Source organism: Anser anser (genome assembly GCF_964211835.1).
Source record: "Anser anser genome assembly, chromosome: 8".
Classification (NCBI taxonomy): domain Eukaryota; kingdom Metazoa; phylum Chordata; class Aves; order Anseriformes; family Anatidae; genus Anser; species Anser anser.
In genome coordinates, this window is record NC_139728.1 from 17127398 (window position 1) to 17141707 (window position 14310).

Here is a 14310-nt window from a genome sequence, read left to right on the forward strand (position 1 = left end):
TCTAATCATCTCCTGGACTCTCACTGATATGAGACCAGCTTGGATATAGTGCTCTAGGGCTGCTGTAACGTCTGTGTTGCATTGGTGGTACTGCTCAAGAAAACTGCTAGACTATTCTTTACAGCAAAGACAAAATGATCCAAGATTTTAAATGTTTAAATGCATTGCTAGTGTTGATGCTGTCAGGCCAGTAGAGCTCTCACCTCATGAGATTTGGCTTGAAATTTCCAAATGTCACCAGTGTGTCAAGGTTGTTTTTTTTTTGTTGTTCTTTGTTTTTAATCTCGACTCAATTTCAACGACGACGTCGAGCTACCCGTCTGGGTGCCTTTGTCACGTGAATAATATGCCAAGTGCCACCTAGAGGCATGTTGGAGCTGTTGCATGGCTCTACCAGTTGCTTTATGGCAAAAAAGCAATGTCCAACGTGATGTTTGTGAAATGCTGTCCGTTAGGGCTGTTCCAGTTATTCTGAACATTCAGCTCAGTTCTTTTTTCATTCTTCAGTGGGTTTTCTTTAGTACTAGCTAGTATTCAAGTGCTAACGCTAAGGTGTTTTTGTATTTTTTTTGATTGTTTGATGTTTTAAACGTTTGTGTTTGATCTATTGTATAAATGCACCTAAAAATATTTTCATCATATCTACATCTCTACTTATAACTTCCTCTCTCTCTTTCTATCTTGTTAAGAACAGGTTATATAAACCCAATGGAAGAAAGGCCTACAAATAAGAACAGTAAAAAAAAAAAAAAGCTTTTATTCTATTTTATTCTATGATGTGACAGCTGTACTGTTCTAGTTGAGGGTGAAGGGATATGTCTTTTTTTCTAAACCTCTTGATTTACTATGATTTCTCTTTACTTTTCTGGTAAGTTGTGTGGTTTTTTGTTTGTTTGGTTTGGTTTATGCTTAACAGATTTTGAATAATCATTAGAAATGGTTATTAGCTGTATTTGAAGTTCAGTTATTCTGGAAGAATATAGTATGGCCAAATATTACCCACTTAGTGAGACAATTTTTTTATACCTTTTTCATGGTTAGAGAACCTAAAAAGTGACCCTTGAAACTCTAATGAAGCCATGAATTAGCCTGCATTAATATAGAAAGATATAAGACAGAACTTTATGCTAGAAGGTCTGAGATATTGTTCAAGGTGTTCTGATCACTTATGATGCTTTCAGTTCCGTTACTGGAAAAGTATGCGTTCAAAGAGTGCTAGGTACAAGTTTTATTCTGCAGTGATGTTCTGTTAAGAAGGAAACTAGTTTTTCTGGTAGGCATTGGATGTCCACAGATGTAGTAGTAAATAAATCACTCAGAAGAAGTTCTTGGTGCCAGCTTGCTATTTTCAAATAGGCAAGGTTTAGTGAAATATACATGTTTAAAAACAAAACAAAGCTATCTAGGCCAGTGATGAGTGAGCTCTGCATTAGCTAATGAGTCAGTTACCAATGCTGTATCCTACAAATATAAAGATTTTATTTCTTCACAGGGTATTTATGAAATTTAACTCCCTGCTGTTTACACTGTGTAAGGGTTAGCTGTATCATCTTTGTTCCCTTAAAATGTGCTCATTCCTTAAAGGAATCTAGTTGTAGCATTGGATTCTTCTTCCAAAGGCGTCTTCGTGGTATCCTACTTAGGGTCTACTGGCCAGATGGTTTTAGGTGATAACTTCAGTTGATTCATTTCCTTTACGTATACAGTTTTCTTTACCAACAGCTGGACCTATGCCACACGCTACTTCACCAAAGCTTATTCTGGATAATGCTGCAAGCTGGTGACCTTCAGTTACTGCCAGCCAGAACTGGATTAGCACCTGCTGATTTGGAGGCAAAAGGCTTTTTGCTATGTTCTTAATCTTGCAATGATCTTGTCCTTAAAGTGAGGCCAAGGATTAAAAAGCTTTAGTTGTTCTCTAAGGTTGTGGGTTTTGTTTTTTTGTTTTGTTTTTTAAGAAGCTGAATTTACGAGTACAGGACCTGGTGCTGGCTGCTTTGTGTGTACTTTGTGTATTAAGACCAGTCCAATGGCTTAATTATAAACGTTGCTCAGTGGTTAAAAAGTCTCATGTTAAGAGAATTGAAAGCCGTACTGACATCTGCTAAAATGAGTTTAATGAAAGCTGCCTAAAATCCGTCACTTATCCAAGCCTTTCAAGGGTACTTAATGTATTTTGACATTTGGGGAATGGTAGAACAAATTTAGTTCTTGTTTCTGTGATTCAAGTTTGTTAAATGGATGGACAGAATCAGAACAAGTACATTGGAAACATTCCTAGGCTATAAAACATTTGTCTGTCTGATTTATTTAGGGTTTTCCAGGAGATATTGGTGTACCTGGATTAAACGGCCCTCAAGGTCCCAAGGTAAGACTATGAAAACTTATTCACAGTAACAGTTAATCAGCATAAGTCTGAGGAAAACCTTTGAGAGATGGACATTGGTGTTATGGTAAGATAATCTGTCAAAATACAAATACGTTGCCCCAGGTGTATGTATGAGGAAGTTAATTTAATGTTTAATGCTGTCCACACAGTTATGAGGGTAATTACTGTGTTAGGTGGAAGCTTGTAATGGCAAGTTAGGTGCAAGGAAATTTGGAGAAAGCACTGTGTAGCTAGGAAGTAACATGGATATCACAAATATTAAAAACAGTGCTTGTCAAAGGCATGCAGACCTTTAAAATCTCAGCTAATACAAATTTTGAAACAAATTTTGATAGAAATAGCAAAGGTTACAGAAAAATGGACAAAGATCACATGCCAGGTTAAATAATTTAGCATTACTTAGCAGACTAATGTTGTAAACCAAGCTTAGCAAAAATTCATACAGAGTTTTCAATGAAGCTTTGGATAAAAACACATTAGTTTTCTCCTAAAATGGAGGAGGTAGGGATGAGTACCAAAAAATGCAGGTGGGTCAGAAATTAACCCAAAGGGGAGATGATCGCATAGTGCCTAAATGTAGACTACTTCTTGTTAAAAGTACCAATAACGTTCCTAACTTAGTAGTTAATATAGTAGTAGGGAATATCATTAAGTAATATTTTCATTAATAAGTAGGCACAAGAGTGCTGGAATTAAATTTGTATATGAAACAAAGTTGAGCACTTTTAGATAATCTTAAAAACTGCACTTTGCATCAGTTCACCCCACTTCTGTTACTTCAGACTGATGCATGCAGGAATTAAAACAATAAAACCTACTGTAAACTTAGAGCTTTGCAGCTGGCAATAGAAGGAAAGCCACTGCCAGATCTCCTTGAAAGGAAAGCATTATAAGGCTGTTAAAAATGAGTGAAATTCTAGAATGCAGGAGGGAAGGTGTCACGTTAATGCTACTGTACAAAGCACGAGAAGACTTTATCTAAGTAGCCCACAGAGTTCTAGGCATTTGTATTCCAGAAGGACTCAAATGGGAATAGATGCCGAAAAGGTTACTCAAATTACTGTATTCTGAGACAGTTTATTTATCCTACCAAAGCGAAGGGCCTTTCTGAGCTTTGTAAGTGAAGCAGAGGGCAAAATTTGTGGGTAGGCAGAAGAACTATGCAGAACCATGGACATGAACTATGCTTGCTCCAAGAACAGCATTAGAATTGTCCATAAATAAACAGAGATGGAAATGAGATTTTTCATCAGCATAGTTGTGAAATTCTGCAGCAGGTTGCTTAAGACAATATAGAACAGGGAGCTGTAAATGGCTTAATGATATAGTCTTCATTTTGCCTGGAAAATAGTAGAATCATTCCATGACAAAATTCATCATTTTTGAGAACATCTCAAATAATCCAGTTGCCAGAGCCATAGCCATTTTCTGCATCTCATGTCTATCAGCTGTGTCAAGAACCTTCTCCCAAAATAACCCAGACATGAATCTACTAGGAAGGCTGAAAAATCATTGTTTGATGCAGAAATGGGGAGAAGTTAAAATACGTTGCCAGAGACAGATGCGGACTTTTACTTTCATTCTGTTTTATTGCTTTACTAACTTTTTTATATGTGAAAAGATAATAGCCTTCTTTATATGAACGATTATCAGACCACTGCAGTAGCAGTTGGTCTTGTGTTTCTGAGAATGGTGAAATATCAAGAGACTTAAAAATTTGGTGATAAATTGTGTCCAGAATCTAAAGGAGATAGAAGAGAGTCAACAGTTCTTGAATTACAAATCAGTTATAATCCTTCAAGTTGATACATGAATGCTCTGAGACCTTATCCCTGCTCTGCTACCCAGCTTCTTCAATAACTGAGATCGTATGTTTCCATGTTATATCCAACATGTTAAATTAGATGTTTTTGATAGAATTGGGTCAATATTTAACACATACCTTAGCAATCTATTAGTTTTTCACCCAAATTCCAACAGAAAAAAAAGGTAGCCAACAATGTTTATGTAAGATTATGCATTCCAATGACAAAAAAAATTACACAGCAGAGTAGGATTCAGTGGTCTCTTGCACATTTGCTCTTAGAGACAAAAAGCTTAGACAGCCTGTTCTAATCAGGAAGAATTGATGGCTTATATTTGAGATGGAAGAACTGGAAAAATTCTTAAATTGCTCCTAGAACATTAGAGAAAGTCTGCACACTGGAAGTGTTTGTCTTTCAGGATTCCCAGCTGTCTTGTGTTGACTACAGTTTTTTAAAAAAAAAAAAAAATCCATCTTTCTATTTTTAGAAAACTGTTTTCACTATGCTGCTCTTTTCCGCATGTTTTTGTTTATGCTTCCTCAGAAGCAATACCCATTTTTAATTTTAAAAAGAAAGCAGGGTAAACTTTACTTCTTAGCAGTTAGTGTGGGAGAAATTCAGCTTTTTGTTGGAAAGTTTAAGCTCTATAAGCATGATCAGCCATCTCTAAATACCAGTAGAGCTTCTGAATTATTAATTTTTCTCTAAATTAGTGCAGTAATCAGCAAATCTAACCTCTCTAAAATAACATTCAAGTGATTTATTACATAATCTGGTGTACAGCACATTACTCAGTTTGGAAGCAGTATTTTAGGTGTTTGATCTTAATCCAGTGCTTATTTAACAGGAAAAAAAAAAGTTAAGTTTGAGAAGTTCTGAAACAATTTAGTTGGTTTTATATGTTATTATAAGTATTTATGCTCTGTAACTGAGAAAAATGGGAGGAAAGGACAGAGTATGTTGACCACAGCTGTTGTGTCCCCGGTAATGTGCATTTGTACCATGGAAGTAGCTGAGAACTTCAGTCCTGCTCGCTTATGTTTGTTTGGACAGCACGCTAAATACAAGTGGCTATTAGGAGTTCCACTGTTTTTGGAAGAGATGATCATCTGCAAAGCTATGTATGTGAAATACAGAATACACTGTTTGCTGACTCCACAGATTTTTTCCAGACACTTTGGCACATGTCTGATGACTACCTTCAATTCTGTTTGCTGTCTGAAACCTAAAAGGAGAGGTGGAAATTTCGTTTAGCCCTATTATCAATTGTACAGTCTGGAACTTTTTTGCAGATCCAGTTAAGTGCAGCGCAAGAGTAGCAGTGTTGCTAACATTTTCATGGTGCGACTACATTGTACTGAAAATCATATCTCCTAATGTGCTTTGCTATTAGAATAAAATGACCATTTCTTGACTAACTACACAGGACTATTGCTTATGTGCTACTAAAAGCCTTCCTGTCACGTTTTCTGTGGTACATCGAACAACAGCTCTTCACCCTCTTCTTTCCTAGAGTGATGGCGGCCTATGGACCTTGAGGTGGCCTATTCAATTTTCTGTTCTGTTTTACTTTGCGTGCTGAGTGAACTGTTACTGGATGAATGCCTGCACCTTCAGTCTAGACTTCAGCTTCATTAGTAAGCAATTAATAAGGCTTACACTTGGAACTTTCCCACCATCGCTTTCTTCAGAGGCTAATCATCTCTACAGTGTCTTTCTTCTTGCTTTATCTGATATTGTTAATCCCAGCTTCCAAGAACATTAATAATACGTTTACACAGATACAGAGAGATATTAAAAAAAAAAAAAAGTCCTATGCCTGGTCAACAAGTGCTGTACCCAATTACTACCTTTGTAATTTGGATGACTGAGAACTTTTACACACTGCTAGCTGCTAATTCATTTTAACAAAATTTTGAAAGCATTGCTGTAAACAGTCATAAAAACTCAGAGTTGGCAGAGGCCGAGGTCCTTCATCTTTGGGAAGCTGAATATAATTCTGACAGAAAAGTAAGGACTGAAAATCACAAGTAGTTTTGGACGAGGTGGTAGTTTAAATTCGCTTTCTAGTTCATTTCCATTGCAATGTTGTCATCAAATGTTATACTAAAGATTATCTAAATTAAAGCAGGACCAATACAACTCTTATAGGCCTCTGATCTTAATATGATGGCATGCATTGTCCTCAAAAAACAGAAATTGTTGATTTGAGAGCTCCAATATTTCATTTTCAAAAGTCAAAATAATAATTTCAGAAAAATTAATATAGTTGAAGTTTGTAAGATACCCAGCTTTCCAGCAGATATAAAAATTCTGCTGCATATTCTCTTGGCTTCCTAAGGGAAATGGACAATAGTATTTAATGAGGTCTGCTTACTCAGTTTTGCATTTGTGTCCAGGTTTTTAAGAGGAGAAGAGACTATACCAATATGATTGTTAGTTGATGTAAGATCTCACTGTGTGTGTTTGGATTTTCAGGGACTTCTGGGTGACCGAGGGCCTCCAGGGCCACAGGGGCCCAAAGGAGTTGAGGTAAGATACAAAAAATTATTTGATCAACAGATTGTTTAAAATAAAATGTTATGAGGAGGAGGAGGGTTAAACGATAATGGTTAGGTATTTATGGTGTTGTCATGCAAGATTTCTTTTTTTTTTTTGTATTTTGGCTGGTGTTGCAGAGAGACTTTAGTGGTGTTACAGGGCCATGCATCCATTTCATAATTTAAGTGATTTCAGTGGAGTCTCAAAGGGTCCAGAGTCTGACGTGCTTCTTTTTGTTAAGCAGGCAGACAGCAGGGGTGTGTGTAGAGATAGATAGCAAATATGAATTTAATTACAGTATTTGAGATAGATTTAAATGATCTTTGAGACCTTTATTAATTGAAGGGGAAGGAAGGCAACATTTCATCTTACAAGTTTATTAGGTATTCTTAATTCATCACAATAAAAATGAAAACTCATGTCTATTAGGCTAAAAATAGTTAACATTAGAAATTATTTAATCAACGAGTCTGGGAATAGACCTTTAGTCTTCATAATTAAGCAGGCTACTTAGGACTTTAATGACAGATATTGAATGATTAAAAGCTAGCAGTGGCAAAATGATCCATTCAGTTAGCAGCCAGGAAGCTGCAGATAGTGTTTCTTAATTCCTTTGCTATGTATTTTTTTGAATTGAAAAGATTGTATACCACTTCCTGCAAAAGCTGGAGAAAATCTTACACATTGAGGATGATCAGATAACTGTTAAATAACAGCATGAGCTCCCGGTATGGCACTGATACAAATCCATGCTTTGGTGTTAATTAGCATGCATAGCTATATCAGTGCACTGTGCAGCACAGGCACAGTGTCTCATTTCTTCTACTATACAGCTGACAAGCCTGACCCTCTAGTCTTCCTCCATTCCCAGGAAAAGACAGGGATAAGCCCTGCCTAAATGGCTTGACTAACTTAGTGGCTGTACCATAGCCAAGTGGAGGAAAAGAGCAAGAATGTTCCTACTGTCCTTGTAGTTAGGAAGTGTGAAATGTTGCTACAAGTAGTTGTATTGGGCAGACAGAGGTTGATCCATCACTGTCAGGTCTCCCCTTGCTCAGAATCATCAAGATACTGCTGTGAAGGAAGATATCAATAGTTCAACGGCCTTTCTGGCCACTTCTGGTGGTGACATACGGCATGGCTTTCTGGCTAATGAGTTTAAGTGAAATCAGATTAGTCTCTTTTACAGTGCTTCTGTCAGACTCAAAGACCCATGCGTACACATACGAAGCAAATGTAATGTGACATAATAAGTAAAAACAGTTGTCTACAGACTTATTTATTTTTTAAGCTAGTATTTGCATCAAGGTTATTGAAGTCCTGATTTCTTGTAGGGAGAAGTAGGACCAGATGGACCTATTGGAGGAGTTGGCCCAAGAGTAAGTAATTTTGTTATGGAAGACTTTTTTTTAGTAGAAGTACTGGTTTAAAAGATACATTTACTCTGCGAAGTGACTGTGTTGAAATGCCACCTCATGAATAAATTATTCTGTAAACCCGAATCAGCTGATAGACTGAAATATTGAAATCGGAGAAGAACCCATCATGAGACTCACCTTGTAGGGAGCGATATAAAGGACTGATGCTTTAAGAAAGCATTCTCTAATTGATGTGGTAGACTGCTGAGAACACTAAAGATGAAAACTCACAATGCTGTTTGGGCTAATAAGTTTTAAAAGATAATTTACCTTCACCAGTTTCGTTAATTAGGAATATTTATTAGCATCTAAGCATTCTAGGGGACTTGAAGCTTATTTAAAAAATAAAAATCAAAAGTGAGGTCTTTTCTACTGCTCCCCAGTTCTGGAGAGAATATACCTCTGTCATTTTCGCTGTTCATTAGCTAGTCAAAGCTGTGAATTTTCTTCTGTTAGAAATAACATTAAAAAGCTTATTTGCCACATGAAATAAGTAAAAATGAATAATAAAATAACACTTTTTTTTTTAGCTGAGGAAACAGGAAAAAAATTGAGCAGAAATTTGAAACGCTTTGTGACTCAGTTCGATATTGTTTCATCTGCCTGAGCTTCTGCCAAGAGCCTCATGGAAATTTTTATTTTGGCTGCATCATGCTTTGAATCTTCTTCTTTGGGAAGGGCTTTGTGGCTGGACAGCATCTCCCATGTTGTGCTGTGGCGACTGGGAAAGATGATGCAGCAGCGGGTGACTCACGGGCAATCAGACACCGACCATCACATTCTCTGCATCACCATGCATGCGCTGGCCACCATCAGCTGATGTCAAAGTGACCCAAGAAGAAAACTTTCTATGTAGCCCAGCAGGCAGAAATATTTTTAATCTCTTTTGGGTCAGTTTGACCTGAATTAATTTGGTTTTGATTTCTCTCAATGGGAAATGTGTACACCATTGGCGTGTCTTACGGCTCCGTGGTTTCTCTCTCACTACGAGCTGCTGAGAGAAGAATGTGTGGATCCGTGGTGGGCCCCTGGGTTGCTGTCTCCAGACATTTTTGAGTAGCTTCTTGGCTAACATTACCCCCTGAAATGAGAGGTAGGGGAAATGGGAATTTTGCTTGGTGTGGAGCCCTGCCTGTTTTCCCCTCATCCCGGGGCCCATCTGTTCTCGCCTGGATTCTACGGCTTCTGTTGGCTTGAGCTGTTTCACAGCTCCAGGCCAGCTTCTCCTCACTGCCTCCCTGAACGCTGCTTGTCCTTGCTTCTTCCCTCCCATTTGTAACGCAGACAGCGTGCCTGTTGGAGAGAGAGTCCCGGTCATGAAGTTGTTCCATTATACATAGTTTAATGGGACTGAATCAGTTAACTCTGGAATGCATCCATCTTTCTAAGTTATGTTCACTTGATTGCGATTACATTCATTTGATTTACGTAAGGCTTAATTTCCAGGTTCATTGAAGGAAGTTTAAAACATGTTTGAAAGTAAATGCAGTCAAAGCTGTGTTGTTGTGTTTGTCTTCAGTGAACTAATGAAGTATCCAAGGGGGCAGGGGAGGTCTCCAAGAGGGACCTGAAGGAACTGCTCAAGCCATGCTTGGGGCCCCAAGGCACCGTCAGCTGTCAGCTCTGCCTTTCTAGGCAGATGTTTCTTACTTATTTTTTGCAGCCCCCAGGGATCGGGGATTCCTCATTCTCCCTGGCAATCTGCTTCAGTGCTCTGCTTGTTTTACTGACACTTTTTCTAATGTCTGGCCTTTCTGTCTAAAAGTCTCGCCTGTTTTTCTCAATACAACCTGATTTCCTGTCCTACAGACATATAGGTACAGACATCAGTAGTTTACTCCCCCTTTCAGCAGCTGTTATCCTCACTTTCTTTGGTTTTCTCTAAACTCAGTAAAGTATCCTTGTAGATTATATATTTTAAACCTTTGATTATCTTTATGAAAACTATTCCAGCTTTCTATTGAACAGTAATGGAGATGATTTCGAGTTTTTCTGGAATTCATCATCTCCTTACTGTATAGTTTTCAGGTTAAAGTGTTCAGCCCCAAGGTCAGGTTTAGGCATGCACCAAGCAGGCAGCAATACAGTTTCTCCTCATTTCCCCCTCCCAGCCATCCTCCCCACTCCTTCCTAACATTTACTTAAGGAAAAAAAAAAAGTACATGACACCAAAAACCTCTGGGTCCCACCTGACAGATGCTGCCAGCAAAACAGATCATTCTCTACTGGAGCAGAAGGTGAATATGAACCTGTGCTCCAGGTCCCAGGTTTGAAAAGATTTCCCATACGTCTCAAACAGCTGGAGTCAAAACTGAGGATGCTTCCCTGCTTACTCAGGATGTCTCAGGTTCCACAGAGTTCAGCCTATTTGAATTTAGAAAGGGATTTTTGAGCTGAATTTGGTCACAGGATTTCCCACCCATTCTACTCCAGTGTCAAATACTTGCATTCTCTTAAATGTATCCTTATAAATCAAAAAATGTTATGTTTTTTTAGCGTTCGTTTGTTCTGTGAAAATACAGTAGATTGAACATTAAAGAACTGTCTGTGTTTATTAAGTTCCCTCATAATCAACTCTTTCTCAAAAGCTATCCCAATGTTAACACTAGTTGTCTGTAGTCAGCTGTCAGTGAAAGCATTTTTTGTATGTTCATCACAGGAGCAGAAAATACTTTTGAAGGGGGGAAATTGTTTTAAACCAAAACGTAAAAAAGAGCTGCAAGTTGATATTTCTGAGATGTGTTAAACAGAAGCTGGTATCTTACAGGCTTTAGATGAGCAGTTCCTCCTGAAGGCTGGGGCAAGTGCTCTCAGAAATACCCCACTCCCCCGTGCAGTATTTCCTGAAAGCGGCTTGTGTCTTCCTGAGGGCTGAAGGCATGTGAGGAGCTTGTGGAGGAGAGCTGGGAATGGAGAGATAATGAGAGAGTTTATATTAAAATACCCAAGCCTGTACTCAATCCATTGAGAAGTGAGGTGAGAAGTGAGGTGAGAAGAAGCACAGGTGGTTGCTGTTTCCTGAAAGGAACTTTCAGTTAATATTTTAGGAAATACATTTCCTTTGGGATCACACTGCCCTGGAAGGGTAACTTTCTTAGGGGTTAGCAAGTAGAAAAGCAGACATCCCTAGCCTAACCTTCTGTGAGTGGCTTTTCCTCCACGTGTGATTTACAATTGTATTGCATTCCTGCTGAGAGCCAAATCTGTGCATTTCAAACTGTTTTACCAGTTAAATCCACTTGTTCCATTCTCTGTCCAACTTGCATCTGCCATGTGTCCTTCAAAGTTAGTATGTAACTGGGGCAGTACAGCTAAGAAAGCTTTACAAGCCATAACTGCAATTTAGGTCTGACCGGACTGAAATAAATCATCTAGGTAGTTAATAGTGGCCACTAGTTTTCTTTCTAGGAATTCCATTTAAAACATTCCTGTGTTACAGCCTGCTCACCACAGAGACCTTCACATTCTTTGCAGTGTAGTAGTAAAAGAGCATGTAGGAACCTGCAGAAGCACATCGCTTGTTCTTTGCTAAGCCCTGTGGAAAGACATGACTTGCCTTATCGGAGTCTCTCAGAACCAGTCTTCATGGTCTCTTCTCCATGCATTCCGGGCTGTGTCATGTGCTAATCCATTTCCAAAACAAAAGCCTGTTCCTAACGCACTGAGACTTGTTGGAACTTGGAGAACAAAATGAAGTCATTCGGGCATGAAATCACAGAGAGAGAGAATGGGAGAGAAAGAGGATTAATATGAGAAGTCACAAAACCTACTAAGATAATAACATTTTAATATTATTAAAATAATTAATAGAGAATTTCTCAGATGCCCAGAAACTAACATTCTGCTCTGAAAAACAGGCACAAAGAAGCCAGAGCAAAAGAGCCAAATGCAAAAAATCACATCTTTTTTGAAGGAACTTTTTTGGTGCCTGCTGCTTTGATCAGTTTTGTCTCAGGACACCCAATATGGAAAGGAAAGCTCTCATTACAGAGTCTGATTGCAATTATTCAGTCTGCTGGAACAAACACATGGTCTAATGGCTGATAATTTCCTTTTAGCAGAAATCTGCATTTTCTTGATGCTGAATCATTAAAACGTGGTGTTTATTTTCCTTCTCCAATTGTCACATTTCATCAGTTTCATTAACAGCTTGCTGAAGAGCCAGTTCCAGCCTATTGGACCTTTACTTTTGGAGCAAGGCTTTTGCCTCAGAGCTGATGGAGAAAGTTGGTCTAGACAGGGCTATGTTGTTCATATACCAAATGTATAGGTCATGTTTTAGATTGTATAGGAAGTAAAGATTGCCTGAAATAAAAATAACCTCTTAAAAGTGAGACATAATAAGCTATAAACATCTAATTGAAAATTCAGGAGAAAAATATTTCAATTTTTATGCCTTTGTGGTTCTGTCACAACAAAGGGAGGGATGTATTTTTGAAAATTCCTCGAGGATCTCTTCAATTCATGGCCTTCTGCTCAGATTGGTCTTGCTATATTATTTTCCAGGTAATGTTATGTCATTGACAGAGTATCATAACACCAAGATGTACTAGCAGAGAAATGATAGCGGAGAGAAATGAGGTTTATAATAATTAATTTGGTAAACACAGGAAAAGATATTCGAGTAGGCTTTGTCTCATTGAGGAAGGACGGTTATGACACCAGTCCCTAAAGTCTAGAGATCAAATTCTGTTACTGTTACTCCCTGTTCTGCTGGAATTAGCCAGGACAGAACATGACCTTGTCTTTTCTTTGTCTTCTTAATATGGTTTTAAAAATGAAATATGAAGTGTTTGATTCTTGGATTGTGACTTTTTCTTAGCGTTAACTGAGAGTTAATACAGATTCTGCTTTCTGCGCTAGTGTGGTCTGTGATGATTAATAGTGTTTTCAGACTTAAGTTTATAAATACACTGACTTTGAACACAGGTATTAAATTTTACTAAACTGTACACTTTTTAATATATGTATTCTGGTAAACACAGAAATGAGGATGACATTAAAATATTTTTAATATTTTTTTCTATTTATTTTAGGGAAGGCCAGGACAGAAAGGTTATGTAGGTGACCCTGGACCAGAAGGTTTAAAGGTAAACGCTGTTTTTATTTATGAAATGAACATGTGTTTGGAGTATCAGCTGTGTACACTTATACAGTCCAATGTACAGCGATGTGCTGGTGAAAGAATGAGAATTACATATGCTTCCATATAATACAAATGTATATCATACTGGTAACTCTGCTTTCTCACAAGATCTCATTTTGGAAAAGAAAATTATGCATGTCCAGGAGATGTATGAAAAAAGATAGCACCTGCTAAATAGAGGTGTAGCTGCAGAAAGATTTAAAGGGTACTGGCCTGGGGGGCATCAAGGGACCAAGGGCAGTTCCTGTGCTGGCAGAACTTGGGGAGGCAGGGAAAGGAGGAGTGCTACAATTTGAAAGAGGATCTTGTGGCAGCAAAATTTCTCAATGCTGTGTTGTAATCTGAGCAAACAGTTCCCAAATCACTGTTCATCGGGGCACCAGGATTATAGTCAAAGACCGATAATTCATGCCACATATACACCCAGCTTTCACCTGTAAAATACATAGCAAAATGCTACTCGGCTGGCAGCATTATTAAGAACAGAATTAATTCATTTAATCCTTCAAGTTTCAAGTACAGAATTTCTGGAAGGAAAAAAAAAAAACATTTGTGTAAAATATAATTTAAATGTTAATTTTCCTAATAGAATATTTTGTAATGTAGTAAAAGTTATAGAGTACACAGGTAACATTTTACTTTTGAAACAACTGTAAAATAATGAAGGTGATTATATTTGCAAAGAAGAAGATTTCAATTAAAATTATATCATTCGTTTACAGTATTTGCTGACTTAATGTATTTAGTGAGCCCTTAATGCACAGCTTTCATTTTTATGGGCAACTTATAAATACTTTAGGACAAAATTTACATCTTTTTACAAAATTAAAATTAGCCAATGACAATATTTATTTTTTTTTGCTGGTTGCTTAATTTTATTTTTTAAAGTTATAATTTGCTGCTGTAATTTAGAAAATAAAGAGTCTCCTAGGAAAATAAAGAACTTTAATATACACATATGAAAGAAATTACTTCTCTAATGAACTGCATTATCTGTTTTCTCCATTTAAC

The 14310-nt window shown here is 37.6% G+C and overlaps 1 protein-coding gene across 4 annotated transcripts in view; it reads left to right on the forward strand.

The window, feature by feature from the left end:
- COL24A1 (collagen type XXIV alpha 1 chain) overlaps positions 1-14310 on the forward strand; it is a 135020-nt gene that overhangs the window by 59339 nt on the left and 61371 nt on the right. For all 4 annotated transcript variants that reach the window (XR_014587622.1, XM_083847170.1, XM_083847168.1 and 1 more), the window contains exons 20-23: positions 2315-2368; positions 6673-6726; positions 8070-8114; positions 13190-13243. Coding sequence is in view for 3 of the 4 variants with exons in the window: in XM_083847170.1 (XP_083703296.1) it covers positions 2315-2368; positions 6673-6726; positions 8070-8114; positions 13190-13243 (207 nt within the window). In the remaining variant the exon portion in view is untranslated. The remainder of the gene's footprint in view (positions 1-2314; positions 2369-6672; positions 6727-8069; positions 8115-13189; positions 13244-14310) is intronic.